The following is an 18,674-nucleotide window of genomic DNA, read 5'->3' on the forward strand; positions in this document are numbered from 1 at the left end:
TCAGAGTGTATTGAAGGGTAGTAGTCAGTGTGTATTGAAGGGTAGTAGTCAGTGTGTATTGAAGGGTAGTAGTCAGAGTGTATTGAAGTGTAGTAGTCAGAGTGTATTGAAGGGTAGTAGTCAGAGTGTATTGAAGTGTAGTAGTCAGAGTGTATTGAAGTGTAGTAGTCAGTGTATTGAAGGGTAGTAGTCAGAGTGTATTGAAGTGTAGTAGTCAGAGTGTATTGAAGTGTAGTAGTCAGTGTATTGAAGGGTAGTAGTCAGAGTGTATTGAAGTGTAGTAGTCAGAGTGTATTGAAGTGTAGTAGTCAGAGTGTATTGAAGTGTAGTAGTCAGAGTGTATTGAAGGGTAGTAGTCAGAGTGTATTGAAGGGTAGTAGTCAGTGTATTGAAGGGTAGTAGTCAGAGTGTATTGAAGGGTAGTAGTCAGTGTATTGAAGGGTAGTAGTCAGAGTGTATTGAAGTGTAGTAGTCAGAGTGTATTGAAGTGTAGTAGTCAGAGTGTATTGAAGTGTAGTAGTCAGAGTGTATTGAAGTGTAGTAGTCAGAGTGTATTGAAGTGTAGTAGTCAGAGTGTATTGAAGTGTAGTAGTCAGAGTGTATTGAAGGGTAGTAGTCAGAGTGTATTGAAGTGTAGTAGTCAGAGTGTATTGAAGGGTAGTAGTCAGATTGTAGTTATGTCTGATGAAATGTGTGATCTAACTGCCCCACAACCCAAAGTTAAAAGGTTGATATAGTACTATATTAAAGTAATCAGACCGATTATTTAACTTTTACTATACGTAACGGCTTTTTTGAAATAGCAAAGTGAAAGGTTTTTAAACTTCTATTACCACAAAATACATTTACGAGCTACAGCAAGTCCCAGAACTTCACATCATGTAAAATCTAATCTGGATACCCTGTCTTGACTCATTTCATGTCAACGCTAACATGACGCTAATTAGCTAGCTAACTAACAAAACGTAACGATATATTTGAGATACAAGTGCTCAGTATTTATGTTTTCAATAAACATTAGGTGATGAAATATAGTTTACTCGGTGTCAACAACGTAAGCCAACCCTGCCTGTTACCCCATAGTTGGCTTAGTTGCAAGCAGCCTAGAAAGCCTCAGAAACCTTCTCACAGTGGCTCTAGTGAACCAGACAGGTTTTTTTTTTTTTTAGGAAGGCTGGCCAGGTGAGACTCGGGGCCCTTTGAGCTCTGATCAAAAGTTGTGCACTCTGTAGGGAATAGGGTGACTTTTCAGACAAGCTTCAACAAGCTATATTCGTACTTTAAAAAATAAATAAAAAATCACACATCAAATCAAAGTGATCTTTATTTAACAGAATATTTTAAGAACACATTTGAGTATCTCCTTCCTGTGTACAGACAAGATGACGATCCAAAGTGAGGGACGACTACTTTACAATAACACAAGTGTGCTTTTGAATTGTCCCTATCGCAGAAATAAATACACTGTGAAATACATAAAATGAACACAATGAAAGACATTTTTATTCATGTTTGACACATTCTATCGAACAATTTGTTCAGGTGGTTCTAATCGTTGTTTCTTTAGCCATTGATAACTAGAAGGATAAATGGTTTTGTAAAAAACTTTAAATACAAGTTTAAGCTGCTATTGTCCACAGAAAGATATATAGCTCCCTCTGCTGGTTACTGGTAGTAATATCATGCCACAAAAAGCATAACCTATTTACAATCCCTTATATAAAACTGTACAGTGAGCGGTACTAATACACTAGTTTAAAACAGAGCTTAAAGAAGAGAAAACCAAGGAGCTTGAACTATAACACTATTTATTAAAACTAGGCAAGATCACTAACAGTAGAGTGCCGTATATAAACCCCAGAATCCACAAACAGACTTAAACTTAGTCCCGAAGGTCACGTCCCAATCTGCACCCCCCCCCCCCCCCTATTCAGGAGGTCTCATAGGGCTCTGGTCAAAAGTAGTGCACTTCTTAGTGAATAAGATACCATGTGAGACAAGGGCCTTTAGGAGGAGTTGACTTTATGTGCCTTCTTGAGGACCCTCCAACGGTCTTTGAGTTGAACCCCCGTGCGACCCTGGAAGTCGTGTTCCTGGAGGATACGCGACCATTTCCCCTCCCCGTGACGCTTCACTCCCGCCTTCAGTGCCAAGTCCAGATCCCACGGCCACCTCTACACGGGGGAGAAAAAGGGGCAATCTGAGGGTTGGTACATCCATTTTGGACTAAAAAAAATGAACAATAGCCTTTGATACATATTTAATATAACTTCTAAACGCCTCATGAGCTTAATTCAAACGTTGTCATCAGAACTAAATATATATATATATATACACACACATTATAATATATATAATATATATATATACATACATTATATATATATATAATATAAATAATATAATTTTATATATATATTATATATAATATATATAAAAAACTTGTATACATATATTTGTGGAACATTTAATTGGAGAAATGGCCCCCATCAGGGAAACAGTGCTCTAGTTGACCTACGCCATGATTCTTCCTAGTTCTGTTCAGAGTTGTGTTGCTAAGAGTCGTGGTGTTCAGGGTCGTGGTGTTCAGGGTCGTGGTGTTCAGGGTCGTGGTGTTCAGGGTCGTCTCAGACGAGGCTCTTCGGGAGGTCAACCTCGTCGACACTGCATGGACAAACAGCATATGAGAGTGAGAGAGACAAAGAGAGAGAGTCAACTTCTCTTTTTATGGTTTATTTTTGGGTCCATCCTCCCTTCAGAGGACAAAAATAAACGTGTTTTCGTCTTTTATACACCTCACATACATGCCATTTTTGTCCCCCAGTTATTACATAGCAAGAATGAAGTAATATAATACATATTACATCTGGATAGATAGTAAATATACAATATGTAACTATTATAGAACACGAGCATTTAAACTCTACTTTACACAGAGAGAGAGAACTTTACAGGGACAAACAGAGAGAGAGAGAGAACGTTACAGGGACAAACAGCGAGAGAGAGAGAACGTTACAGGGACAAACAGAGAGAGAGAGAACGTTACAGGGACAAACAGAGAGAGAGAGAGAGAGAACGTTACAGGGACAAACAGAGAGAGAGAGAGAGAGAACTTTACAGGGACAAAGAGAGAGAGAGAGAGAGAACTTTACAGGGACAAAGAGAGAGAGAGAGAGAGAACTTTACAGGGACAAAGAGAGAGAGAGAGAGAGAGAACTTTACAGGGACAAAGAGAGAGAGAGAGAGAGAGAACTTTACAGGGACAAAGAGAGAGAGAGAGAGAGAGAGAACTTTACAGGGACAAACACACACAGAGAGAGAGAGAGAACTTTACAGGGACAAACAGCGAGAGAGAGAGAGAGAGAGAGAACTTTACATGGACAAACAGAGAGAGAGAGAGAGAACTTTACATGGACAAACAGAGAGAGAGAGAGAGAGAGAGAGAGAGAGAGAGAGAGAACTTTACAGGGACAAACAGCGAGAGAGAGAGAACTTTAGGGACAAACAGCGAGAGAGAGAGAGAGAGAGAGAACTTTACAGGGACAAACAGAGAGAGAGAGAGAGAGAGAGAGAACTTTACAGGGACAAACAGAGAGAGAGAGAGAGAGAGAGAGACTTTACAGGGACAAACAGAGAGAGAGAGAGAGAGAGAGAGAACTTTACAGGGACAAACAGAGAGAGAGAGAGAGAGAACTTTACAGGGACAAACAGAGAGAGAGAGAACTTTACAGGGACAAACAGAGAGAGAGAGAGAGAGAGAGAACTTTACAGGGACAAACAGAGAGAGAGAGAGAGAGAACTTTACAGGGACAAACAGAGAGAGAGAGAGAGAACTTTACAGGGACAAACAGAGAGAGAGAGAGAGAGAGAGAGAGAAGAGAACTTTACAGGGACAAACAGCGAGAGAGAGAGAGAGAGAACGTTACAGGGACAAAGAGAGAGAGAAACTTTACATGGAAAAACAGCGAGAGAGAGAGAGAGAGAGAGAGAGAGAGAGAACTTTACAGGGACAAAGAGAGAGAGAAACTTTACATGGAAAAACAGTGAGAGAGAGAGAGAGAGAGAGAACTTTACAGGGACAAACACACAGAGAGAGAGAGAGAGAGAACTTTACAGGGACAAACAGCGAGAGAGAGAGAGAGAACTTTACAGGGACAAACAGCGAGAGAGAGAGAGAGAACTTTACAGGGACAAACAGCGAGAGAGAGAGAGAACTTTACATGGACAAACAGCGAGAGAGAGAGAGAGAGAGAGAGAGAGAACGTTACAGGGACAAACAGAGAGAGAGAGAGAGAGAGGGACAAAGAGAGAGAGAGAGAGAGAGAACTTTACAGAGAGAGAGAGAGAGAACTTTACAGGGACAAACAGCGAGAGAGAGAGAGAGAGAGAACTTTACAGGGACAAACACACAGAGAGAGAGAGAGAACTTTACAGGGACAAACAGCGAGAGAGAGAGAGAGAACTTTACAGGGACAAACAGCGAGAGAGAGAGAGAGAACTTTACAGGGACAAACAGCGAGAGAGAGAGAGAGAACTTTACATGGACAAACAGCGAGAGAGAGAGAGAGAGAGAGAGAACGTTACAGGGACAAACAGAGAGAGAGAGAGAACGTTACAGGGACAAACAGAGAGAGAGAGAGAGAGAGAGAGAGAGAGAGATAACTTTACAGGGACAAAGAGAGAGAGAGAGAGAGAGAACTTTACAGGGACAAACACACAGAGAGAGAGAGAGAGAACTTTACAGGGACAAACAGCGAGAGAGAGAGGAGAGGGAACTTTACAGGGACAAACACACAGAGAGAGAGAGAGAACTTTACAGGGACAAACAGCGAGAGAGAGAGAGAGAGAGAGAGAACTTTGCATGGACAAACAGAGAGAGAGAGAGAGAGAGAGAGAGAGAGAGAGAGAACGTTACAGGGACAAACAGCGAGAGAGAGAGAGAACTTTAGGGACAAACAGCGAGAGAGAGAGAGAACTTTACAGGGACAAACAGAGAGAGAGAGAGAGAGAACTTTACAGGGACAAACAGCGAGAGAGAGAGAGAGAACTTTACAGGGACAAACAGCGAGAGAGAGAGAGAGAACTTTACAGGGACAAACAGCGAGAGAGAGAGAGAGAGAGAGAGAACTTTACAGGGACAAACAGAGAGAGAGAGAGAGAGAGAGAGAGACAAAGAGAGAGAGAGAGAACTTTACAGGGACAAAGAGAGAGAGAGAGAGAGAGAGAGAGAACTTTACAGGGACAAACAGAGAGAGAGAGAGAGAGAGAGAGAGAGAGAGAGAGAGAAACTTTACATGGACAAACAGAGAGAGAGAGAGAGAGAGAGAGAGAGAAGAGACTTTACAGGGACAAACAGGAAAACAGCGAGAGAGAGAGAGAGAGAGAGAACTTTACAGGGACAAACAGCGAGAGAGAGAGAGAGAGAGCGTTACAGGGACAAACAGAGAGAGAGAGAGAGAACTTTACATGGACAAACAGCGAGAGAGAGAGAACTTTACAGGGACAAACAGCGAGAGAGAGAGAGAGAGAGAGAGAGAGAGAAGAGAGAACGTTACAGGGACAAACAGCGACAGGGACAAAGAGAGAGAGAAACTTTACATGGAAAAACAGCGAGAGAGAGAGAGAGAGAGAGAGAGAACTTTACAGGGACAAACAGCGAGAGAGAGTGAACTTTACAGGGACAAACAGCGAGAGAGAGAGAGAGAGAGAGAACTTTACAGGGACAAACAGAGAGAGAGAGAGAGAGAACTTTACAGGGACAAACAGAGAGAGAGAGAGAGAGAGAGAGAACTTTACAGGGACAAACAGAGAGAGAGAGAGAGAGAGAGAGAGAGAGAGAGAGAACTTTACAGGGACAAACAGAGAGAGAGAGAGAAAGAGAGAGAGAACTTTACAGGGACAAACAGCGAGAGAGAGAGAGAGAGAGAACGTTACAGGGACAAACAGAGAGAGAGAGAGAACTTTACAGGGACAAACAGCGAGAGAGAGAGAGAGAGAACTTTACAGGGACAAAGAGAGAGAGAAACTTTACATGGAAAAACAGCGAGAGAGAGAGAGAGAGAGAGAACTTTACAGGGACAAACACACAGAGAGAGAGAGAACTTTACAGGGACAAACAGCGAGAGAGAGAGAGAGAGAGAGAGAACTTTACATGGACAAACAGCGAGAGAGAGAGAACTTTACAGGGACAAACAGCAAGAGAGAGAGAACTTTACAGGGACAAACAGCAAGAGAGAGAGAACTTTACAGGGACAAACAACAAGAGAGAGAGAGAGAGAGAGAGAGAGAGAGAGAACTTTACAGGGACAGAGAGAGAAACTTTACATGGAAAAACAGCGAGAGAGAGAGAGAACTTTACAGGGACAAACAGCGAGAGAGAGAGAGAGAGAGAGAGAGAGAACGTTACAGGGACAAACAGCGAGAGAGAGAGAACTTTACAGGGACAAACAGCGAGAGAGAGAGAACTTTACAGGGACAAACAGCGAGAGAGAGAGAGAGAACTTTACAGGGACAAACAGCATGATAAATATTGTACATTTTACATGGACAACATTGTAGCTAGTTCTTCTACTTGGCATTACAACCATGTTCTTTCTCAAGAGCAATAGGAGAATTACTGTGACAGAACAAAGAGCATTAAAAACCACCCAAGATCTTAAATACACGGTACGTCCTGGCAGAGAGACAGAGAGTGGAAGACCATACCCCCTTTTCTCATAACAGTGAGTGTAGGCTTCTTGCCAGACTCTGGTTTCCAGGGATGAATATTCCTTGTTGACAGCAGCTTCTTCTTGGGTCTGAGGAGAAATGCAATATATCATTAGACAATGATGCTTCCTAAATGATGCTTCCTAAATGATGCTCCCTAAATGATGCTCCCTAAATGATGCTCCCTAAATGGCACCCTATTTCCTTATGCAGCCAGCTCCTTTTGACCAAGGCCCCACAGCCAACTCCAAAAAGACATTTGAGTTCGAAATGATTTCCTTTAGATAGTATCTTGGTCTAATGCCAATACCTCCAAAGTATAGAGCAAATAGAGGAGCGTTATGTTGTCACCATTAAAAACAAGGTGGCTGATGGGTGTTTTTTTAACTCCTTTCAGAGTTATGATGCTCGTTCACGCGCGTCGTTTTCTGACAGGTCTGATTTATAAACAGGAAGCACGAGTATGTATGGTGTGCGTCAACTTCATAAATCATTGTGTGTGTAGTCTTCTCAGAAACAGTTTATAAACGACGCCCCCCGGGAAGAAGACATTGACCTACTATAGCAAGGTCATAATCCTCCATAATCCTCCAGTCAAAATCAAAACTAAAGTAGTTTGACTTGAGGATGAGTGAGCACAACTTTTGACCAATGCCCTAAACTTGCATTTCTACCCCTTAACCTTTTCCATATTTGGTTACATAACAGCCTTATTCTAAAATGTATTAAATTTGTTTTTCCCCCCCTCATCAATCTACACACAATAGCCCATAATGACATCACAATAGCCCATAATGACATCACAATACCCCATAATGACATCACAATACCCCACAATGACATCACAATAAACCCCATAATGACATCACAATACCCCATAATGACATCACAATAGAAAACCTCATCATGACAAAGCAAAAACAGGTTTAATGTATTAAATATATTTTTTAAAGGCATTCAGACCCTTTACTCAGTTACAAGCTTGGCACACCTGTATTTGGGGAGTTTCTCCCATTCTTCTCTGCAGTTCCTCTCAACCTCTACCACGTTGCATGGGGAGCATTGCTGCACAGCTATTTTCAGGTCTCTCCAGAGAAGTTCGATCGGGGTTCATGTCCGGGCTCTGGCTGGGCCACTCAAGGACATTCAGAGACTTGTCCCGAAGCCACTCCTGCATTACCTTGGCTGTGTGCTTAGGGTTGTTGTCCTGTTGGAAGGTGAACCTTCACCCCAGTCTGAGGCCCTGAGCGCTCTGGAGTAGGTTTTCATCAAGGATCGCTCTGTACTTTGCTCATTTCATCTTTTCCTCGATCCTAACTAGTCTCCCAGTCCCTGCTGCATCACCGTAGGGATGGTGCCAGGTTTCCTCCAGACATGATGCTGCCACCACCATGCATCACCGTAGGGATGGCGCCAGGTTTCCTCCAGACATGATGCTGCCACCACCATGCATCACCGTAGGGATGGCGCCAGTTTTCCTCCAGACATGATGCTGCCACCACCATGCATCACCGTAGGGATGGCGCCAGGTTTCCTCCAGACATGATGCTGCCACCACCATGCATCACCGTAGGGATGGCGCCAGGTTTCCTCCAGACATGATGCTGCCACCACCATGCATCACCGTAGGGATGGTGCCAGGTTTCCTCCAGACATGATGCTTGGCATTCAGGCCAAAGAGTTCAATCTTGGTTTCATCAGACCAGAGAATCTTTAGATGCCTCCAAGCATGCTGTGATGTGACTTTTACCGAGGTGTTCGTCTTGCCACTACCATAAAGGCCTGATTTGGTGAAGTGCTGCAGAGACGGTTGTCCTTCTGAAAGGTTCTCTCACACAGAAGAACTCTAGAACTCTGTCAGAATGACCATGGGGATCTTGGTCGCCTCCCTGACCAAGGCTCTTCTTCCCCGGTTGATCAGTTCGGCCGGGCGGCCAGCTCTAGGAAAAGTTTTGGTGGTTCCAACGGGTCTTAATACGTGTTTAAAAACTTTTAATACATTTGCAAAATGTTAAAAAAAAAAACAATTAACTTAATCAATTTTAGAATAAGGCTGTAACGTAATTGTTTGGGGTCTGAATACATTCAGAATATACAGAGCATTCACAGGAGTGCAGTTTCCATGTTTCAGAAGGTAACCTTCCTCCTCTCCATTAGCTGAAACAAGTCTTTATTTTACAAGGTAAACAACGGTCCCAACGGTCCGTCATTCATTCTTTATTATTATTATATATATTTTTTAAGTGTTTAATTTTACCCCGTTTTCATATCCAATTGTTTAGTAGCTACTAACTTGTCTCATCGCTACAAAAAAAAAGTAATGCGTAGTCCGATACCCAACCAAACCGCACTGCTTCTTAACACAGCGCGCATCCAACCCGGAAGCCAGCCGCACCAATGTGTCGGAGGGTACACCGTGCACCTGGCGACCTTGGTTAGCGCGCACTGCGCCCGGCCCGCCACAGGAGTCGTTGGTGCGCGATGAGACAAGGATATCCCTACCAGCCATGCCCTCCCTAACCCGGACGACGCTAGGCCAATTGTGCGTCGCCCCACGGACCTCCCGGTCGCGGCCGGTTACGACCTGGGCACGAACCCAGAGTCTCTGGTGGCACAACTGGCCCTTAACCACTGCGCCACCCTGGGACCCCCCTCATTCAAAGTAACTTACTACAAACACTCACCTCATAAGAACACTGGTCTCCTGATTCCTGGTAGGAAAAAGCAGCATACGTTACTTTCACCTCAAAGATAATTTCTGAACTGAACATATGACCGTTTGAGGTTGTTTCCCCCATAATGCTTCGGTTGAGCATCTTCATTTAAATTCACGCTCGTAGTCGACAAGACCGAATGACACAGAATGCACTGTTTCAATGAAGACAGCACACAAAATACTACTACATTCAATTCAGTCAAATCAAATAATAAGAAGTCTAATCAAATCATTTTGATTATGTATGCAGGGTTATTAAAAACAATGTTTCAATAGATCTATAAATAGTGAGATTATAGTAGATAAAAGACCTATTGAACCAGTCCTTACACTTTGGAGTGTTCAGAAGATTGGCTGGTCGTATATGACGCCTCCCGAGTCTCAGAATCCTCCCCTGTCTCCTGGCCTGCCTTGACCACCTTAGTGGCTGCCTGAAAAACAGGGGGTCAAGCAGAATAAAAACACTATTACAGGAGTTACTTCCCAAAAGGCACCCGATTATCCCTAAGTAAGTATGTAAGCCTTGTACGAGCCAGAAGGACCCATAGGACAGGAGGCTATTCCCTGCTTCTGTAGTTGATGCACCAGTGCACACCCCCAACCCCAATCCCTTACCCGTTACATCCACTTAATTAATTAGTGAAGATTGAGGGGAGAAGAAATTAAATTAAATAAGGATTTTTAAGCATTTGCGACAATTGAGAAATGGGTAGTGTTAACGTTTTAGAACACCTCACTCATTCAAGGGTTTTTCTTTATTTTTACTATTTTCTATATATTTTAAAACTATGAAATACACATTTCATGTAGGTTCTTCAAATAGCCACCTAAATATATTTTATGACTTCAAATAGCCACCCTTTACATTGATGACAGCTTTGCACACTCTTTCATAGTTTTGAATGTCTTCGATATTATTCTACAATGTAGAAAATAGTTCAACAAAAAATAAATAAAGAAAATTCCTTGAATGAGTCGGTGTTCTAAAACGTTTGACCGGTAAGCGTATATCTTTGCAATTCGTTCATTTTTTGTTTGCGTCGTTAGCATATTTAGCTAGCAGCCTCCATTGAAAAATCACTACTACTTGTGCTCACGATGTTAGCATTCTAATAATCGAAGACCAACGGGCTTTTGTTTTGGCGCCCCCTTGTGTTTCTAAACTGAAATCCCCCAAAAAAAAGAGAAGAGAAAAGAACGGTGTGACAATCTGGATAGTGCCCAACTCTAGTCACTGGTTCAGGTCCCTAACCTGGAGCAGGAAGTCCGACGGGTGTTTCTCCAGGAAGCGATCCAGGAAGGTCTGTATGTTCTCCAGCAGACGGTTCCAGCTGAAGTTGAGCAGGAACGGGTGGTACGTGTCCCTCTTACTCACGATCAATGACAGCTTGATTCCCAAGTTCTGGAAACGAAGGAAATATAGCCCGGCTACCTGTCACTCATTGTCATTCCAAATGGCTTGACAATGACATCAATGGAGATGGCAAGAGCACACACAGACCCGGGACCACTCATATATATATAGTCATTCATTATTTCATGGAGATCCGTAAACACTGGACAGGTACTTTAAAAGTCCCCAGTCATATATGTGCTGTAGAGGCATTGCTTACCTGTGGGATTTCACACTCCTCCTCGAGCCATTTGAGAGCTGATGAAGCCAAGACGCAGTTCCCTTTCTCCAGACACACAGCAACACTCTGGAAGAGAAGACCAGTGAGTCAAAACACAGCAACACTCTGGAAGAGAAGACAAAACAACACTGTGGAAGAGAAGACCAGTGAGTCAAAACGCACAGCAACACTCTGGAAGAGAAGACCAGTGAGTCAAAACACACAGCAACACTCAGCAACACTCTGGAAGAGAAGACCAGTGAGTCAAAACACACAGCAACACTCTGGAAGAGAAGACCAGTGAGTCAAAACACACAGCAACACTCTGGAAGAGAAGACCAGTGAGTTAAGCACAACTCACCAGTGCTCTAAACAGAATTCAAGCCAATACCTAGAAATCCCGGTTTCACAGCTTGTATGTGCTATACTCCTCTCAGAATAAGAGTGCCGATCAAGGATGAGGTTTTATTTTGTCCATGTTGCCAGATGATACCATTACACTGGTTTACACTAAGCTGCATTGAGGTCGGAAGTCAATTATATAGTTAGATTAAGACACCGTGGACTGGTACAAGATATGGGACGGAAAACGTACCTCAATGCTGGGATGGGATATGCCACTGTACTCCAAATGTTACATTTATCCACACTGCCCCAGAGAATATTTAAATACTACAGGTTTCCTGGAACCCTGCCCTTTTCATCCTCATGCTAGCTAGCATGTAACATTTTTCATTGGAATTGACAAAAGACAAAACTGCCCCCTAAAAAAAAAAAAAAATCCCCTTCTGCTCCGAGACTTTTGATGCGGCTCCGGGTCCGGTTAGTGTGTGACTATAATAATAATGAATTGTTACACGTAGACAGACAGTATACACAGTAGGAATGTAGAGCACAGAAACCAACACATTAAATCATCACCTGAACATAGAGTAGATTGGTGATGTGCTGGAACAGAGTGACATCCGCCACAGTCTCTTCCTGAGACGCCCAGACACCGACAGCCGACATCAGAGGCGACAACCGCTCGTCTCTGTCGAAGGACACGTCTATAACAAACAACGACATATTATTATTATTATTATACTAGTCAATAAAGCTATCGAGACATCTAAACGTAAAGATCAGTACTGATTGATACCTGCAATGCAAACAAACGAAAGGCAACAAAACGAAACTAAAATATAGCTGGGTTAACTTACCTAAATGTTTCCCGTGCATTATCCGTGCGAGGAAGCCACATATCTGCCTTTTCTGTCTCTGTTCGGTGTTTAAATGAGGGGTACCATCAATGATCGCTAAAACAGAATGATACACACCCGTTATAGCTAGTAACTACATTAGTCCATATAAATTAAATTAACCTCAACCAGCAAAACTTACTTTCCAGCGTCGAAATCGTTTGGTTGAATTCTTCAAATTTGCCCTCTTTGAAGAATTGACACAAACTAACAAAACTGAAGTCAATCATCCATCTTTTAACAACAGTTGTCACATCGGAAAAGCATACATTTTCATCTGTCGTGCTTGTAATTGTCAATGTTCTGTTATTTGGATCAGCCTCCATCGCTAATGTTTTTCAAACTGTTTACTATAACAGGAAATAAACACATTTTTTTTTTCTGAATGTGCGCGTCCATCAGGTGATGGGACGGTCTGTTGAACACAGCTCCCCCTAGCGCCTCGGAGTATGTTTTCTATTTGAATTTATTTCGCATATGTCTAGAATTCTAGAATTCTTAAGCGAACGTTGGGTTGTGATAACTGATTAATAAACGTGTAGAGGGTTACCCCTCGCCCCAGTAGACAACTCATTGTGAAATGTCTGGAAAACAATGACATGCTAAATATTTTATTAAACTAGGCAAGTAAGTCAAGAACAAATTCTTATTTACAATGATGACTTACGCCGGCCAAACCCAGACGACACTGGTACAGCCTGGAATTGAACCAGGGTGTCTGTAGTGACCTCTGCGTAGAGACCTCTGCGCCACTCAGGAGCCCAAATTGAAGCATGAAACACAGGAAATAGCCTTGAATAACATATTTATTTATATTCAAGTGCAAATATTTAGATAAAGCACAAAATAATAGATAGGCCAAAATGGAGATTATAAAATAATATCTTAGCCCGAATAAAACAAAAAAAGACATTATATTAAATGATATAAATTGGAAAATGTAAGATTCTTAACTTTTGAATTCCTTCTAATCTCAACCTTTTATGAACTGTGAACGGGTTTTGTTTTTGATCCCAAACAACTAGAACTATAACCAACAACAACAACAACAACAACAACTAGAACCAACAACAACAACAACAACTAGAACTATAAACAACAACAACAACAACAACAACTAGAACCAACAACAACAACAACAACAACTAGAACTATAAACAACAACAACAACTAGAACTATAACCAACAACAACAACAACAACTAGAACTATAACCAACAACAACAACAACAACAACTAGAACCAACAACAACAACAACAACAACAACAACAACTAGAACTATAAACAACAACAACAACAACAACAACTAGAACTATAAACAACAACAACAACAACAACAAAAACTAGAACTATAAACAACAACAACAACTAGAACTATAACCAACAACAACAACAACAACAACAACTAGAACTATAAACAACAACAACAACAACAACTAGAACTATAACCAACAACAACAACAACAACAACAACTATAACCAACAACAACAACAATTGTTTTTGTATAATCACTGAGTGTAACACGCCTGCTCTTTCCATGACACAGACAGACCAGGTGAATCCAGGGAAAGATATGATCCCTTATTGATGTCACTTGTTAAATACACTTCAATCAGTGTAGATGAAGGGGAGGAGACATGTAGATGAAGGGGAGGAGACATGTAGATGAAGGGGAGGAGACACGTAGATGAAGGGGAGGAGACACGTAGATGAAGGGGAGGAGACTGGTGTTACGAGAATTATGCTCTCAATGTTCATAACCCAATTCAATTAAACTACTCGGTCTGCAACCCAGAATGTGTAAGATACTGATCCCTTATTGATGTCACTTGTTAAATACACTTCAATCAGTGTAGATGAAGGGGAGGAGACAGGTTAAAGAAGGATTTTTAAGCCTTGAGACATGGATTGTGTACGTGTGACCATTCAGAGGGTGAAAGGTCAAGACAAAATATCTTTGTGCCTTGGAACGGGGGAAAGGTAGTAGGTGCCAGGTGCACCGGTTTGAGTCAAGAACTGCAACGTTGCTGTTTTTCTTCACGCTCAACAGTTTCCTGTGTGTATCGACAATGGTCCACCGCCAATAGGACATGCAGCCAACTAGACTGTGGGAAGCATTGGAGACAACATGGGCCAGCATGCAGCCAACTAGACTGTGGGAAGCATTGGAGACAACATGGGCCAGCATGCAGCCAACTAGACTGTGGGAAGCATTGGAGACAACATGGGCCAGCATGCAGCCAACTAGACTGTGGGAAGCATTGGAGACAACATGGACCAGCATGCAGCCAACTAGACTGTGGGAAGCATTGGAGACAACATGGGCCAGCATGCAGCCAACTAGACTGTGGGAAGCATTGGAGACAACATGGACCAGCATGCAGCCAACTAAACTGTGGGAAGCATTGGAGACAACATGGACCAGCATGCAGCCAACTAGACTGTGGGAAGCGTTGGAGACAACATGGACCAGCATGCAGCCAACTAGACTGTGGGAAGCATTAGAGACAACATGGACCAGCATGCAGCCAACTAAACTGTGGGAAGCATTGGAGACAACATGGACCAGCATGCAGCCAACTAGACTGTGGGAAGCATTGGAGACAACATGGACCAGCATGCAGCCAACTAGACTGTGGGAAGCATTGGAGACAACATGGACCAGCATGCAGCCAACTAGACTGTGGGAAGCATTGGAGACAACATGGACCAGCATGCAGCCAACTAGACTGTGGGAAGCATTGGAGACAACATGGACCAGCATGCAGCCAACTAGACTGTGGGAAGCATTAGAGACAACATGGACCAGCATGCAGCCAACTAAACTGTGGGAAGCATTGGAGACAACATGGACCAGCATGCAGCCAACTAGACTGTGGGAAGCATTGGAGACAACATGGACCAGCATGCAGCCAACTAGACTGTGGGAAGCATTGGAGACAACATGGGCCAGCATGCAGCCAACTAGACTGTGGGAAGCATTAGAGACAACATGGGCCAGCATGCAGCCAACTAGACTGTGGGAAGCATTAGAGACAACATGGACCAGCATGCAGCCAACTAGACTGTGGGAAGCATTAGAGACAACATGGACCAGCATGCAGCCAACTAGACTGTGGGAAGCATTAGAGACAACATGGACCAGCATGCAGCCAACTAGACTGTGGGAAGCATTGGAGACAACATGGGCCAGCATGCAGCCAACTAGACTGTGGGAAGCATTAGAGACAACATGGACCAGCATGCAGCCAACTAGACTGTGGGAAGCATTGGAGACAACATGGGCCAGCATGCAGCCAACTAGACTGTGGGAAGCATTGGAGACAACATGGACCAGCATGCAGCCAACTAGACTGTGGGAAGCATTGGAGACAACATGGACCAGCATGCCTGTGGAGTCCTTTGTTCCTATTCTCAGGGAATAACGGGGTGCAACTCAATATTAAGGTGTTCCTAATGCTTTGTACACTTTAGTAAAAAAACATTTCCTATAAAATATGGAATAAAGTTATCCTATTAAAAATAACAAAAGAGGCATACAAAAACCAGAGATGCAAAACAAATTTCTGTAACTCATCAATCAATCAATCAATCAATCAATCAATCAATCAATCAATCAATCAATCAATCAATCAATCAATCAATCAATCAATCAATCAATCAATCAATCAATCAAATATATTTTTAAAGCCCTTTTTACATCAGCCGATGTCACAAAGTGCTATACAGAAACCCAGCCTAAAACCCCAAACAGCAAGTAATGCAGAAGCATGGTGGCTAGGAAACACTCCTTAGAAAGGCAGGAACCTAGGAAGAAACCTAGAGTAGAACCAGGCTATGAGGGGTGGCCAGTCCTCTTCTGGCTGTACCAGGTGGAGATTATAACAGCACATGGCCAAGATGTTAAAATGTTCATAGATGACCAGCAGGGTCAAATAATAATAATCACAGTAGTTGTAGAGGGTGCAACAGGTCAGCACCTCAGGAGTAAATGTCAGTTGGCTTTTCATAGCCGATCATTCAGAGTATCTCTACTGCTCCTGCTGTCTCTAGAGAGTTGAAAACAGCAGGTCTGGGACAGGCAGCACGTCCAGTGAACATGTCAGGGTTCCATAGCCGCAGGCAGAACAGTTGAAACTGGAGCAACAGGGGGGGGGGATTAGAGGGAGCATACTTAAATTCACACAGGACACCAGAAAAGACAGGAGAATAACTCCAGATATAACAGACTGACCCTAGCCCCCTGACACATAAACTACTGCAGCATAAATACTAGAGGCTGAGACAGGAGTTGTCGGGAGACACTGTGGCCCCGTTCGACGATACCCCCGGACAGGGCCAACCAGGCAGGATATGACCCCACCCACTTTGCCAGAGCACAGCCCCACACCACTAGAGGGATATCTTCAACCACCAACTTACCATCCTGAGACAAGGCCGAGCCCACAAAGATCTCACCCTTGGCACGAACCCGAGGGGGGCGCCAACCAGGACAGGAAGATCACGTCAAAGACTCAACCCACTCAAGTGACGCACCCCTCCTAGAGACGGCATGGAAGAGCACCAGTAAGCCAGTGACTCAGCCCCTGTCATAGGGTTAGAGGCAGAGAATCCCAGTGGAGAGAGGGGAACCGGCCAGGCAGAGACAGTTTGATTTGTATTGTAATGTTTTAACTCTGCATCGTTGGGGCTCACAAGCATTTCACAGTAAAGTCTACCCCAGCTGTACTCGGCGTACGTGACAAACAAAATGTGATTTGATTTTGTAAAACAAAATGTTTAAAAAGTAAAAGAGGTTGCAGTAGCCAGGATCAGGGCTGTCCAGGAGGTCTCCTGCAGTGGAGATAAGATGGGAGAGATGCTCCACAGCCTGCAGTGGAGATGGGAGAGATGCTCCACAGCCTGCAGTGGAGATGAGAGAGATGCCACACAGCCTGCAGTGGAGATGAGAGAGATGCTCCACAGCCTGCAGTGGAGATGAGAGAGATGCTCCACAGCCTGCAGTAGAGATGAGAGAGATGCTCCACAGCCTGCAGTGGAGATGAGAGAGATGCTCCACAGCCTGCAGTGGAGATGAGAGAGATGCTCCACAGCCTGCAGTAGAGATGAGAGAGATGCTCCACAGCCTGCAGTGGAGATGAGAGAGATGCTCCACAGCCTGCAGTGGAGATGAGAGAGATGCTCCACAGCCTGCAGTGGAGATGAGATGAGAGAGATGTTCCACAGCCTGCAGTGGAGATGAGAGAGATGCTCCACAGCCTGCAGTGGAGATGAGAGAGATGCTCCACAGCCTGCAGTGGAGATGAGATGAGAGAGATGCTCCACAGCCTGCAGTGGAGATGAGATGAGAGAGATGCTCCACAGCCTGCAGTGGAGATGAGATGAGAGAGATGTTCCACAGCCTGCAGTGGAGATGAGAGAGATGCCACACAGCCTGCAGTGGAGATGAGAGAGATGCTCCACAGCCTGCAGTGGAGATGAGAGAGATGCTCCACAACCTGCAGTGGAGATGAGATGAGAGAGATGCTCCAAAGCCTGCAGTGGAGATGAGATGAGAGAGATGTTCCACAGCCTGCAGTGGAGATGAGAGAGATGCCACACAGCCTGCAGTGGAGATGAGAGAGATGCTCCACAGCCTGCAGTGGAGATGAGAGAGATGCTCCACAGCCTGCAGTGGAGATGAGAGAGATGCTCCACAGCCTGCAGTGGAGATGAGATGAGAGAGATGCTCCACAGCCTGCAGTGGAGATGAGAGAGATGCCACACAGCCTGCAGTGGAGATGAGAGAGATGCTCCACAGCCTGCAGTGGAGATGAGATGAGAGAGATGCTCCACAGCCTGCAGTGGAGATGAGAGAGATGCCACACAGCCTGCAGTGGAGATGAGAGAGATGCTCCACAGCCTGCAGTGGAGATGAGAGAGATGCCACACAGCCTGCAGTGGAGATGAGAGAGATGCTCCACAGCCTGCAGTGGAGATGAGATGAGAGAGATGCTCCACAGCCTGCAGTGGAGATGAGAGAGATGCTCCACAGCCTGCAGTGGAGATGAGAGAGATGTTCCACAGCCTGCAGTGGAGATGAGAGAGATGCTCCACAGCCTGCAGTAGAGATGAGAGAGATGCTCCACAGCCTGCAGGGGAGATGAGATGAGAGAGATGCTCCACAGCCTGCAGTGGAGATGAGAGAGATGTTCCACAGCCTGTAGTGGAGATGAGAGAGATGTTCCACAGCCTGCAGTGGAGATGAGAGAGATGCCACACAGCCTGCAGTGGAGATGAGAGAGATGCTCCACAGCCTGCAGTGGAGATGAGAGAGATGCTCCACAGCCTGCAGTGGAGATGAGAGAGATGCTCCACAGCCTGCAGTAGAGATGAGAGAGATGCTCCACAGCCTG

At 44.1% G+C, this 18,674-nt stretch overlaps 1 protein-coding gene across 1 annotated transcript; it reads right to left on the reverse strand.

Moving 5' to 3' along the window:
• Positions 1–1,306: 1,306 nt before the first annotated feature.
• terf1 (telomeric repeat binding factor (NIMA-interacting) 1) lies at positions 1,307–12,649 on the reverse strand. Its single transcript, XM_029652595.2, has 10 exons — positions 12,421–12,649; positions 12,240–12,335; positions 11,959–12,086; positions 11,038–11,124; positions 10,677–10,826; positions 9,755–9,855; positions 9,393–9,419; positions 6,706–6,797; positions 2,519–2,664; positions 1,307–2,174 (listed from the first exon to the last, which is right to left on the reverse strand). The coding sequence occupies exons 1-10, from the start codon at positions 12,602–12,604 to the stop codon at positions 2,007–2,009; spliced, it is 1,179 nt and encodes a 392-aa protein (XP_029508455.1). The 5' UTR covers positions 12,605–12,649; the 3' UTR covers positions 1,307–2,006.
• Positions 12,650–18,674: the final 6,025 nt, after the last annotated feature.

This window comes from Oncorhynchus nerka, linkage group LG22 (assembly GCF_034236695.1).
Source record: "Oncorhynchus nerka isolate Pitt River linkage group LG22, Oner_Uvic_2.0, whole genome shotgun sequence".
NCBI lineage: Eukaryota > Metazoa > Chordata > Actinopteri > Salmoniformes > Salmonidae > Oncorhynchus > Oncorhynchus nerka.